Below are 15,097 nucleotides of genomic sequence, written 5' to 3' on the forward strand. Positions count from 1 at the left end.
TGAGGAAAACTACCCAGACAACTACAACAACTCTCCAGAAGAAGCTGTATGGGGCACAAGAAGTGATCTACAGAGAACAGTATCATTCATAGTCACTGCTGGCCTCGACGTGTAGTCAACAAGCAAACGAAAAGAAGAACCTACAGCAGCTGAGGGAAACTACCCAGACAACTACAACAACTCTCCAGAAGAAGCTGTATGGGGCACAAGAAGTGATCTACAGAGAACAGTATCATTCATAGTCACTGCTGGCCTCGACGTGTAGTCACACAAGCAAACGAAAAGAAGAAAAGAAGAACTACAGCAGCTGAGGGAAACTACCCAGACAACTACAACAACTCTCCAGAAGAAGCTGTACGGGGCACAAGAAGTGATCTACAGAGAACAGTATCATTCATAGTCACTGCTGGCCTCGATGTGTAGTCAACAAGCAAACGAAAAGAAGAACCTACAGCAGCTGAGGGAAACTACCCAGACAACTACAACAACTCTCCAGAAGAAGCTGTACGGCACAAGAAGTGATCTACAGAGAACAGTATCATTCATAGTCACTGCTGGCCTCGACGTAGTCAACAAGCAAACGAAAAGAAGAAGAAAAGTTTGGTTTGGTTTGTCTAACAACACCACTAGAGCACAATGATTCATTAATCATCGGCTATTGGATGTCAAACATTTGGTAACTTTGACATAGTCATCAGAGGAAACCCGCTACATTTTTTCTAATGAAGCAAGGGATCTTTTATGTGCACTTTCCCACAGACAGGATAGCACATACCACTGCCTTTGATATACTAGTTGTGGTGCACTGGCTGGAACGAGAAATAGCCCAATGGGCCCACCGACGGGGATCAATCACAAACCGACCGTGCTAGAAAGTTCAAGGGCCAAATGGGTAAATCTTCTTAGGCAAACAGACAGAGATGAAACCTATCGTCCCCTCTGGTTGTACCGGTAGAGGACTGTTAAAGCACTATACAGAAAAAACCCTTTAAAGTAATACTTGTTGGTCACTTACCCTGCGTGTTTTGGTGAGCTTGGACTGTGTCCCACTGCCATCATCACGACACCGGTGGCGTGACTCGATGATGCTGTGTAGTGAGTCGGAGAGTCGCAGACTCCGTAAAGACTCGCTGAGTCGCAGGTTTCCTGAGCTGCCACCGAACGCTTTCATCGTTTCTGACAGCAACGAGCTTCCACCTTCAGAACAAAGGAAAAACAAAGAGTTAAACAACATATAGTGATTAACACAGAAATAAATCAACTTTTACTTCCAATGACAGTAAACTTCCATTAGTTTAAAGATAAAGTTTGTTTTGTTTAACAACACCACTAGAGCACATCGATTAATTAATCATCGGCTGTTGGATGTCAAACATTTGGTAATTCTGACTCACAGACATCAGAGGAAGCCTTTGACCAATTGTTGTGCACTGGTTGGAATGAGAAAAAACCCAATCACTGAGGTGGTTCGATCTTGCGATGCAAGCACCTCAAATGAGAACTCAACAGACTGAGCTAAATTCCATCAGCAAATAAAAAATGGAAAGTTACTTCAGATAATCTCCAATACTAATGGTACAGAGAAGTTGTTGTGTAGACAAGGACTAGGACGAGGATTTGGACATCAACATTGAAATTGAAAAATGGTTCTTACCAGAGAAGAATGAATTTTTTAAAAATATATAAATCTCAGAATAGAGAAAAGGGACAGCCAGTGAATAAAAATAATAAACTACTTTGGTAAAAGAAATAATAAATCTTGATATTTACCACAAAACATTATTGACACACATCCATGCACGAATATCCTAAATATACACGAGTTTCTGCTATATATATGTACACCCACTCATCTTGTACAACTGGGATCGATCCCTGTCGGTGGGCCCATTAGGCTATTTCTCATTCCATCCAGTACACCACAACTGGTATATCAAAGGCTGTGGTATGTGCTATCCTGTCTGTGGGATGGTGAATATAAAAGATCCCTTGATACTATAATGGTAAAAATGTCGCAGGTTTCCTCTTTAATACTATATATAATGTTTCACATCCAAAAGTTGATGACTAATAAATCAATGTTTTCTAGTGATGACATTAAGCAAAATAAACTTTAACTTTCATTTTGTACAAATAAACAAACAAAGCTTATAGAGTGTATAACCGCAACACAGCACACAACAAACACTGAAAATGTTACTTACAGATACAACACATACTCCAACACTGTGTAATCTTAAAACAAGCAATTGGCACAATCCTGTAATACTACACGTTATATCTAATGAAGCGTTTAATACCAGAGATACCACACAGATTGTGAAATTAATTTAGGTCTAACAGTGTCACTTCCCTGTTTGAAATGGCGGCTGTCCAAGTTGTAGAATTGATAAAGTATATATTTTACAGCCCAGGGCTGGACTATCACATTTTGACGTGACATGAAGATTAAGAAACACTTGTGAGAAAACATCAGCAACACTGAGGATTAAAAGCAGCATGGCAGTGGTGGAATGCCCTCCAGATATCTCACACACATGTGGTGAATACAGGACTTATTTCATTCATTTCGTTAATGAGCAGGATGTGTAGAGGGCTCACTTGATATATATTTTGTCCTGATGTGATTGATGTGATCGGGGTGATCAGGTTTTGAATGTGATTGGTCCAGACAGAAATGGTTCATCTGGATGTGATTGGTTTAGGTGTGATAGGTTCTGAATGTGATGGATCATGATGTGATAGGTTTTGTACGTGATTCGGTTGGATGTGATTAGTTATGATATGACTGGTTTGAATGTGGTTTAACTGCATGTGATTAGAGTGGATGTGATAGGTTCTGGATGTGATTAATCTGAATGTGATGTGATGAGTCTGTATGCGATCAGTCTGAATGCGATCAGTCTGAATGTGATTAATCTGAATGTACCGGCCTCGGTGGCATCGTGGCAGGCCATCGGTCTACAGACTGGTAGGTACTGGGTTCGGATCCCAGTCGAGGCTTGGGATTTTTAATCCAGAGACCGACTCCAAACCCTGAGTGAGTGCTCCGCAAGGCTCAATGGGTAGGTGTAAACCACTTGCACCGACCAGTGATCCATAACTGGTTCAACAAAGGCCATGGTTTGTGCTATCCTGCCTGTGGGAAGCGCAAATAAAAGATCCCTTGCTGCTAATCAGAAGAGTAGCCCATGTAGTGGCAACAGCGGGTTTCCTCTCAAAATCTGTGTGGTCCTTAACCATATGTCTGACGCCATATAACCGTAAATAAAATGTGTCGAGTGTGTCGTTAAATAAAACATTTCTTTCTTTCTTTAATCTGAATGTAATTAGTCTGAAGGTGACTTGTCTGAAGGTGACTAGTCTGAAAGTAATAGTCTGAATGTAATTAGTCCGAACGTAATTAGTCTGAATGTGATTAGTCTGAATGTGATCAGTCTGGATGTGATAGCTTTGTATGTGAACGATATATACAGATGTGATTGGTATGAAGGTGATGCATCTGTATGTGATTGGTCTGTATGTAATGGGTTCAGATATGACTACTATATGGATGTGATCTATCGGGCCAACATTCCTGAGTGAACCCATAGGGCTATATCACATTCCAACCATGCACAATGACTGGTGACTTTAAAAAACAACCTTTGGCATGTCCATGAAAATAATGTATATATTAAAGATCTCTTGCTTTTGTCACTGAAAGGAGTATGGTTTCCTCCCCAACACTCGGAGGAAATGTTTTATTTAACGATGCACTCAACACATTTTATTTACAATTATAATGGCATTGGACATATGGTTAAGGACCACACAGATATTAAGGGAGGAAACCTGCTGTCACCACTTCACGGGCTACTCTTATCGATTAGCAGCAAGGGTTCTTTTATATGCACCATCCCATAGACAGGATAGCACATACCACAGCCTTCGATGTACCAGTCGTTGTGCACTGGCTGAAGCAAGAAATAACCCAATAGGCCAACTGACGGGGATCGATCCCACACCGACCGCACATCAAGCGAGCACTTTAACCATTGGGTTATAACCTCGCCCTCACCCCCTCCCCATCCCTTCCCCCCCACCCCCCCCCATCCCTTTCCCACCCACCACAAACCCTTTTCCTGTCCTGGACAGACGAGCCAGTTTCATGGACACCTGCACCCATGCGTGTGCTACAAGAGCTTGCTCTGAATGTGCATGTTAAAACCTACATGTATGACCTGACCTGACCTGACCTGACCTGACCTGACCTGAAATAAGTGAAATTTCTTTGGCAGACATGCTGACATTGCTTTGTTTCAAAACAAGATTCTTGCTCACTATAACACAGACACATAAAACTGTCAACAGCAATCAGTTTGTCCATTATTTTAGTGTTATGCAACCTAAAAAAGAAAGGAATGTCTGATGACATCCCAGCTCAGTGTTTAATCAGCGGCTTTTACAGATAGGTCCCTAACACTGTCCAATGTAGTATATTAACAGCAGTGTTAAAATTCTCTCTCCCCCTATCTATTTCTCGTTCCAGCCAGTACTCCACAACTGGTGTAACAAAGGCCGTGGTATGTGATATCCTGTCTGTGGGATAGTGCATATAAAAGATCCCTTGCTGCTAATCGAAAAGAATAGCCCATGAAGTGGCGACAGCAGGTTTCCTCTCTCAATATCTATGTGGTCCTTAACCATATGTCTGATTCCATATAACCGTAAATAAAATGTGTTGAGTGTGTCATTAAAAATAAAATATTTCCTTCTTTCCTTTCCCCCTATGTTTGTCCCTCACCCCCCTCTAGGACAGTTCCATGACTTGGATTGTTCAAGGAAGAGTCGAACCTGAATCATAACATCCACAAGCAAAAGCTGTACCATTTTCTCAATGGGTGGGATGGGTAACCCAGTGAAAATGCGCCCGCTTGATGTGTAGTCAGTCTGGGATCAATCCCCATTGGTGGGCCCCATTGGGCTATTTCTCATTCCAGCCAGTGTACCATGACTAGTATATCAAAGGCTGTGGTATGTGCTATCATTGTCTGTGGGATGATGTATATAAAAAGATTCCTTGCTACTAATCGAAAAATGTAGCGGGTTTCCTCTCTAAGACTATATGTCAACATTTACCAAATGTTTGACATCCAATAGCCAATGGATGATACCGTAAATCAATGTGCTTTTGTGGTGTCATTAAAATGAACAAACAAACTTTTTCTCAAATCTGAATGACAAACAATTATTTTTTAATTGTACCTTTCCACATCAGATTAACTGCGGAAAGTTTTAAGTTTGTTCTGTTTAACAACACTACTACAGCACATTTATTTATTAATCATTGGCTATTGGATGTCAAAAATTTGGTAATTTTGACATTTTTTTCCATTAGTCAAGGTCAAGGTCAAAGGGTTTTACGTGCACGTTCAGAGCAAGCTAAGCGCACGCCTAAGGCCGGCCTCCTTTATATCCACCATCTTCCACAGGGACCTTTATATACACCATCCCACAGACAGAATAGCAAATACCATGTCCTTTGATTTACCAGTCCTGATGCACTGGCTGGAACCCGAGTAATAGCCCAATGGACCCACCAATGGGGATCTCTCCTAGATCAACTGTGCATCAAGCGAGGGTTTTACCACTGAGCTATGACTCGCCCGTGGCAACCATGTAAAATAATGACATCAATGTCAAGAACTTTTGAAAAAGCTTCAGTCCGTTATGCTTATCATTCATGCCTTCCAATCTAGTACAGACTAAAACTATTCCAGAAAGAAAATGTACCCCCGGCCCCAACAGGAAATTTTTTCATTTCAAGTTATTTTTGTAAGGTTCAAGCATGCTGTCCTGGGCACACACCTCAGCTATCTGGTCTGTCTGTCCAGGACAGTGGGTTAGTTGTTAGTGGTTAGTGAAAGAGAAGAGGTTATAGTGGTCTTTCACCTATCCATTGAGTCATTAAAACTCGCTCTGGGTGGGAGCAGATATCGGGCTGCGAACCCTGTACCTACCCTGTCTGATGGCGTAACCATGACACTACTGAGACCGGCCCAACAGGACATATACAGACAAAAGTTGGACAAATACACAATACTGTAAGATATGTAACACCATAGCAAATGAAATTCATCACACAGGTGTTAAAATTCACTCTCCTCAGGCATAGCCCATTTAACACACCCCTTCAAGCTTGAATCCAGGTATTTTACAGGGAGGTCTATATGCAACTATTTAAATAGAAGTTGCCATGAGCAGGGTGGGGTCTAAAGCACCACTTCCATTAGGACATCATAAGAAAGTTAGTTTATTTGTTTAATGACACCACTAGAGCACATTGATTTATTAATCATCGGCTGTTGGATGTTAAACATTTGGTAATTTTTATATATAGTCTTAGAGAGGAAACCTGCTATATACTTCCATTAGTAGCAAGGGATCTTTTATATGCACACCATCCCACAGACATGATAGCACATACTACGGCCTTTGATATACCAGTCATGGTGCACTGGCTGGAACGAGAAATAGCCCAATGGGGCCACCGGTGGGGATCGATCCCGGACCGAGTGCACAGCAAGCGAGCGCTGTACCAATGAGCTAAGTCCCACCACCTAACGGTAATTAAAGGTAGGAGAGTAATAATTAAAGGTAGGAGAGTAATAATTAAAGGTAGGAGGGTAATAACTAAAGGTAGGAGGGTAATAATTAAAGGTAGGAGGGTAATAATTAAAGGTAGGAGAATAATAATTAAAGGTAGGAGAGTAATAATTAAAGGTAGGAGGGTAATAATTAAAGGTAGGACGGTAATAATTAAAGGAAGGAGAGTAATTTATCCTAGTTGTTAACAATTTCATTCAGACTTTAGTGATAAAGCACCGCTTCCATCAGGACATCATAAGACACTGGTGTAGGAAGCGGGGGGGGGGGGTATTTTAAGATATTTTGCTTTATATTTACTTTATAATAGTGTAAAAGTGTGTAAATATAAAAGTGTGCCCCACACACTTTTTGGCACCTTCCTACGCCACTGTAAGAGGAAAGTTGGTCACATGGACAAAAGTAATAAATTCCTCAAGTTATTAAAACTGAGGCTATAGTGTGTAGATCACATTCCAGACACATTCCACACTCTGTATTTACAACAATCAGCTTTTGTCGTTCAGCAGTTTCAGTGATTTCTTCACCATTGTTAACACATCGGACACACGAGTATATCAACACGTTCAATCTTGTACTATATTGTACACCACTGATAAAGTTTTATCTTCAGGAAATGAAGCCAGCATTTCTCTACATGTTAACCAGCACATTTTTAATCTGTGGTTATTAGGAGAAGAATGGAAATGTTGTGTGCAATGACACCCCAGCACCAGTTGCTTTTTCATTTTTAATGCAAGTTATTGGAGATCAATCTTAAATGACACCCCAGCACCAGATGGATGGAAGGAAGTGCAAGTGTCTGGTATGGATTAAATAAAACAATGGATGGAAGGATGGATGGATGGATCAATGGATGGAAGGATTAATAAAAGGATGGATGGATGAATAAAAGGATTGGATGGATGGATGGATAAATGGATGGATGGAAGGATGGAAGGATGCATGGATGAAAGAAAGGATGGATGGATGGACAGACAAATACATACACGCTCCAGGTTTTCCCGACTCCTCAATAACAAGGGCAACCTAAGATTTCCAAAGGGAGGATCTGAATTCTAAAACGGGACCTTTTGAACTACTGAGATCCATTGGGTTTGTGGAAGACTGTTTCAACTTGTTTACAGAATTAATATACAAAAATAGCTTTTAAATGCAAATTAATTTTTTTAATTATTATTTCATGTGATTAACTGGAAAAAAAGGACCCATCATCTTGAGAGGGGAGACCAGATCCTATTTCCCCCACACACACCTCAATTTTAAACTCTTCCATTAATAAAAATAATTGAAAGTGTTATGCTACAATTCAAACCTTTGACACTTCTAACCCTGACGTCTTCAACAGAACGGAAGTGACCTTGTGGGTCGGTCACCACCATCGAAATGAGCACTGGGTCGTCTATATCACCCATGTTGCTCCTTCAAATATCCACGTTCCTTTCTTGTCAATGTATAATCCACAATTCCTGTACAATCAATACATCGAAATCCACGTTTCTTGCTTGGCAATGTATAATCCACAATTCCTGTACAGTCAATACATCGAAATCCACGTTCCTTGCTCGTCAATGTATAATCCACATTTCCTGTACAATCAAAAGATCGAAATCCACGTTCCTTGCTCAGCAATGTATTAATCCACAATTCCTGTACAATCAAAACATCGAAATCCACGTTCCTTGCTCGTCAATGTATAATCCACAATTCCTGTACAATTAATACATGGAAATCCATGTTTCTTGCTCGTCAAAGTATTAAACCACAATTTCTGTACAATCAATATTTATCTCACTTACAGATCTCAAACAGAACAAATGTTTATTGTTGTTTCACACACAGTTTGTAACCTAGGTTACTATTTCAATTGTAAAATTCATATTGTCATCAATATTTATTTCAAAAGATTTATGCTTTTTTGTCTGTAAAAATTCATATCATTTTGTCATTAATATTTTATTTTATTTTTTTTGTCTGTAGAAATTCATATCATTTTGTCATCAATATTTTTTTTTTTTTTAATTTGTCTGTAAAAATTCATATATTGTCATCAATATTTGTTTTAAAAGATTTATGTCTTCAGTCTCAATGACATCTTTAATCCATGTTACTGTTATCCATTTCACTTATCAAATCCAGATTGTCATCAATGTTTGTTTTTAAAAGATTTATGTTGTCTGTTCTCTCGATCACAGATGTTTATAATCCATGTTAATGTTCTCTATTTCACCAACTGTTGCCTTTTGGTCTCCATTTCACAAATGGTTTATCAGTAAATCGGTATTTCTGCTATTGCCAGTATTTATCTTATAAACTTTAAGTATTTTGTTGCTATTCACCACATCAAATTTAGAAATGTATATTGTTTGTTTAGGGGTTTTTTTCTGTTTTTTTTTTTTTTTAATCTTGTTTGTCTCACTCACACTCTGTGTTATGTCATCGTTGTTTTGGGTTTTTTTTTTTCCTCTGGTCTCTCTCACCCACATTTGTATTATGTCAGTCACATTTTTGTTGTCCATCTTAACAAAACATTCGTCTTACATAATTTGTTGGGTTTTTTTTGTTGTTGTCCACCTCACCTACAAATCTAAATCTATACAGTCCGTGCTTCTGATGACATCTCCATTTAGAAAGTATCTTCAATACACAATAACTCAAGTTTGTGGTTGTGTAACTCAAATCTTGACTAGAGTCTATATCTCTTTTCTTTCACAAATATCCATTATAATTTATGTTTTTGTCTATTTTTCTCACAAAATTATATAATTTGTTATCTTATTATTAATTTTACTTAAAAATCTACATAATAAATGTTTGTTGCTTTGTTTGTCAAATCTACACAATTATTGTTTTTTAGTTCTTCATTTCATTCACAAATCTACACAATTCTAATTTTTCTTGTTCAATTAACGACAAATTTATCTCCATTATTTATGTACCGGTATTTTAGTTTTGCTCCATTTTTAAAAATTCCATTCATGCACAAATCTACATACTTTTGTATTCTCCATTCACTAAGAAATGTTGGGTTTTTTTTCCTCCATTCAGTATAAAATCTTAATTTGTGTTTTCCTTATTCCATTTTGCTTACAAATCATGGTTGTTTGTTTTTGGTTCTTCATTCATTTAGAAAGCTCTTAATTTGTAGTTTTCTTATTCCATTTTGATCAGAAATCTCCACAGTTCTTGTTTTCCCATCCATTCACAAATCTCCAAACTTCTTGATTTCCCATCTATTCACAAATCTCCACAATTCTTGCTTCCCATCCGTTCACAAATGTACATAAAAAAAATTTCTGTTGTCCATTTTACTCACAAACACAAATCTCCAAAACGTTTTCTTTTCCCATCCATTAATTCACAAATCTTGACAATTCATTTCTTTTTTCTGTTGTCCATTTGACTCACAACACTCCGACATATCCATGTGTTTTTTCCTCGTCTATAAATTTCCTCTCACAAATCTGCTCTGATTAACTAATCCAGGCTGCTGTCCGTGTCTCTGCCCAAGGCGTGTGTTATGTAATCCATGCACCGTGCGTCTCTCTGCGTCTCTATGAGACAAGATGAGACAACGCTACAGAAGACAACTGATCGTCTTGGTAATGACAGATCTAAATATAGCTGTGTCCCCAGCATTCGGGGGAAATATGTCGACAATTTACACACAACGTTCTCAGTGAATAGCCTTCCTTCCTTGTTACTTTCCTTGAACACGATCAGGTCACTGCACTATTTGACCTGATTTAGTAGAAGATGTCCTTCTGTCTGTCTGTTATACAGTGTTTTTATTCAACATAGGTCATTGCACTATTTGACCTGATTTTATCATAGATGTCAGTCAGTCTGTCTGTCTGTCTGTTATACAGTGTTTTCATTTAACATAGGTCACTGCACTATTTGATCTGATTTTATCATAGATGTCCATCCGTCTGTCTGTTATACAGTGTTTTCATTCAACATCTGACACTGCACTATTTGACCTGATTTTATCATAGATGTCCATCCGTCTGTCTGTTATACAGTGTTTTCATTCAACATCTGACACTGCACTATTTGACCTGATTTTATCATAGATGTCCATCCGTCTGTCTGTTATACAGTGTTTTCATTCAACATCTGACACTGCACTATTTGACCTGATTTTATCATAGATGTCTGTCCATCTGTTTTTCTTCAACATAGATCACTGCATAACAAGTATTTGACCTGATTCAATATTTCATGTCCATCTGTTACATAATGTTTTTCTTCAACACAGGTCAATATTTGATGTATGTCTGCCTGCCTGCCTCTTTCTGTCTGTCATTCTGCATTTTCCTTTAACAAACTGGTCACCATCCGACATAATTAAATTATAGCCATATGTATGTCTATCTATGTGTCTATACATCCATCTGAATGTCTGGTTATCGGTCTATGTCTGCCTGCCTCTTTCTGTCTGTCATTCTGCATTTTCCTTTAACAAATTGGTCACCATCCAACATAATTAAATTATAACCATATGTATGTCTATCTATGTGTCTGTACATTCATCTGAATGTCTGGTTATCTGTCTATGTCTGTATGTCTGTCTGTCTGTCTGTCTGTATCAATTCTAGCTAGCAGGAAGTACAACTGCACTATCCTACCTGTTTGAATACTAAATATCCATCCATGCAGCCATCTGTCTGTTCATGACTGATATATTACAGACTGTGGTATGTGCTGTCCTGTCTGTGAGAAACTGCATATAAAATATCCTTTGCTGAATAATGAAAACATGTAGGAGGTTTGCTCTATATACAAAATTATCACATTTGACATCCAGTAACTTATGACTAATTAATCAACGTACTCTTAGTAATATTGTTAAACAAAACAAAACTTTAACCATTCCTCTGTCAAGTCAGTCTGTCTAAATGTTTCCACAGATCAACACTCTGTCAACTTTACACCAACATATGTCACAATTACCATTGTTTCACATCTGACACAGTCATTTAACAGAATATTCATTTAGTTTTTATCACTATGTTGAACGCTGTAAAACAAATGACCATCCACCTCCACACAAAATATAAATATTAAGGCCTTTTCTTGTCCATGTGTCACATGGAATGGTCTCCTTCCACACATTGATAATTCCCCGATATCTAAAATCTGCACGACACTGACAACTGCATTACAAAACCTGGATTTGTTCACTCAAAGTCCGTTTCATTTTACTGTGACAAACTTTACTGTGACAAACGTAGATTTGTTTAACAGTCTCTATCCTGTTTGTGTTTGTTCATGAGCTCTGAATAATGTAAAACCATCTCACACAATGACAGGTGTCACAGTTAAAACTGCCCTGGGTCAGTCAGTTTGAAAGAAAGGTGCATGTATGCATGTATATACCAGTACCTGCACACATACTGACGTGTATGATACCAACATGTATAATATTGATTCGACATGTATACACATATACCGTAAATCCTTCAGTAGTAGCCTGGACTTCTTTTTTCTTCTTCTTTTAAAAATGTTTTTTTTGTTTTTTTTGGCCATGCTCCAAAACCCCGCCTCTATTCATGGTAGGGATGGGCTGTAGCCTAGTAAGCGCTCGCCTGATGTGCAGTCAGTCTAGGGTCGATCCCAGTCCGTGGACCCATTGGGCTATTTCTCATTCCAGCCAGTGCACCATGACTGCTATATCAAAAGCTGTGGTATGTGCTATCCTGTCTGTGGGGTAGTGCATATAAAAGATCATTTGCTGCTAATAGAAAAGAATAGCCCACGAAGTGGCGACAGCGGGTTTCCTCTCTCAATATCTGTGTGGTCCTTAACCATATGTCTGACGCCATGTAAGTAAAATGTGTTGAGTGCATCATTAAATAAAACAGTTCCTTTCTTTCTTTTATTCAAGGCAGGCCTCTATTGATTTTATTACGCTCTGAGACCCGGCCTCAAATCCTTAAAGTTTGTTTTGTTTAACAACACCACTAGAACACACTGATTTATTACCATAGGCTATTGGATGTCAAACATTTTGTAACTTTGACTTATACATGTAATCTTAGATAGGAAACCTGCTATATTTTTCCATTAGTAGCAAGGCATCTTTTATATGTACCATCCCACAGGCAGGATAACACATACCATGGCTTTTGATACACCAGTCATGGTGCACTGGCTGGAAATATAGCCCATTGTACCCACTGACAGGGATCGATCCCAAACCGACCGCAAATCAAACTAGCACTTTACTATTGAGCTACATCCTGCCCCCAGCCTCTAATCGAGGCAGGCTTCTATTCAAGACAGGCCTCTATTGTTTTCATTACACTCTGAGATACAGTCTCTAATCGAGGCAGGCTTCTATTCAAGACAGGACTCTATTGTTTTCGATACCGGCCTCGGTGGCGTCGTGGCAGGTCATCGGTTTACAGGCTGGTAGGTACTGGGTTCGGATCCCAGTCGAGGCATGGGATTTTTAATCCAGATACCGACTCCAAACCTGAGTGAGTGCTCCGCAAGGCTCAATGGGTAGGTGTAAACCACTTGCACCGACCAGTGATCCATAACTGGTTCAACAAAGGCCATGGTTTGTGCTATCCTGCCTGTGGGAAGCGCAAATAAAAGATCCCTTGCTGCCTGTCGTAAAAAGAGTAGCCTATGTAGCGACAGCGGGTTTCCTCTAAAAACAATGTCAGAATGACCATATGTTTGACGTCCAATAGCCGATGATAAGATAAAAAATCAATGTGCTCTAGTGGCGTCGTTAAATAAAACAAACTACTTTACTATTGTTTTCGTTACACTCTGAGACGCAGTCTCTAATCAAGGCAGGCTTCTATTCAAAACAGGCCTCTATTGTTTTCGTTACACTCTGAGACGCAGTCTCTAATCGAGGCAGGCTTCTATTCAAGACAGGCCTCTATTGTTTTCGTTACACTCTGAGACGCAGTCTCTAATCGAGGCAGGCTTCTATTCAAGACAGGCCTCTATTGTTTTCGTTACACTCTGAGATGCAGTCTCTAATCGAGGCAGGCTTCTATTGTTTTCGTTACACTCTGAGATGCAGTCTCTAATCGAGGCAGGCTTCTATTCAAGACACGCCTCTATTGTTTTCGTTACACTCTGAGATGCAGCCTCTAACCGAGGCAGGCTTCTATTCAAGACAGGCCTCTATTGTTTTCGTTACACTGAGATGCAGCCTCTAATCGAGGCAGGCTTCTATTCAAGACAGGCCTCTATTGTTTTCGTTACACTCTGAGACGGTCTCTAATCGAGGCAGGCTTCTATTCAAGACAGGCCTCTATCGTTTTCGTTACACAATGAGATGCAGCCTCTAATCGAAGCAGGCTTCTATTCAAGACAGGCCTCTATTGTTTTCGTTACACTCTGAGACGCAGTCTCTAATCGAGGCAGGCTTCTATTCAAGACAGGCCTCTATCGTTTTCGTTACACTCTGAGACGCAGTCTCTAATCGAGGCAGTCTTCTATTCAAGACAGGCCTCTATTGTTTTCGTTACACTCTGAGACGCAGTCTATAATCGAGGCAGGCCTCTATCGTTTTCGTTACACTCTGAGACGCAGCCTCTAATCGAGGCAGGCTTCTATTCAATACAGGCCTCTATCATTTTCGTTACACTCTGAGATGCAGCCTCTAATCGAGGCAGGCTTCTATTCAATACAGGCCTCTATTGTTTTCGTTTCACTCTGAGACACAGTCTTTAATTGAGGCAGGCTTCTATTCAAGGCAGACCTAATATTCAGGGCTTTACGGTATACCTCAGTACATATCCACACGTAGGCAGGCATATCTACTGTACCAGGCATTAAGCTGCAACTTTGTAGACTTGCCAAATATTAACTGTGATTTAACTTGGCGATTGTGTTTCATAATATATTCATCAAAGAGTGTCTGTAATTCCGGAAATATCTTGTTTAATGATGCTTGTGGGGCTTTTCAGTAAATCAAAGCTTGTGTCCCCACTCCCACACCCTGTGAGCATGTTCTATGCATTGCTGATGTGATATAACAAGCATGTTAAATTCTGATACAGGGGTGGCAGTGTAAAAAGTAGTGATACGACTCATGGTTGCCAGACTCGCCTTTCAGAGGACATTTTCACAGATATAACATACACACACACACACACACAAAAGTGGTACGGCCATACCTGACCTCTTTGAAAAGTGGTACGGCCATGGCCATACCGGCCGTACCGTCTGCGCCGCCCCTGTGATACTATAGCATATTTTGTATTATATAGTTGAACAGATCATCCGATTAATATCAAGTGTTTAGATCTACTAGTATATATATACAGTATATTTAATACACTTTTAAAAAGCTAAATTAATTCAAAAAGAAAATGTGCAATGATAGCCTTTTGTATTCTACAACCAAGTTTTCATTTCACTTCAACTTACTTTTGTGCTTATATCTAATTAAGGTTCAAGCACGCTTGACATGCCA

The 15,097-nt window shown here is 39.3% G+C and overlaps 1 protein-coding gene across 1 annotated transcript in view; it reads right to left on the bottom strand.

Moving 5' to 3' along the window:
• LOC121371439 overlaps positions 1–15,097 on the bottom strand; it is a 130,793-nt gene that overhangs the window by 21,770 nt on the left and 93,926 nt on the right. Inside the window, exon 4 of the mRNA XM_041497369.1 lies at positions 1,016–1,197. Within this exon, the coding sequence (XP_041353303.1) occupies positions 1,016–1,197 (182 nt within the window). The remainder of the gene's footprint in view (positions 1–1,015; positions 1,198–15,097) is intronic.

The sequence above is a fragment of the Gigantopelta aegis genome, chromosome 1 (assembly GCF_016097555.1).
Source record: "Gigantopelta aegis isolate Gae_Host chromosome 1, Gae_host_genome, whole genome shotgun sequence".
Lineage (NCBI taxonomy): Eukaryota > Metazoa > Mollusca > Gastropoda > Neomphalida > Peltospiridae > Gigantopelta > Gigantopelta aegis.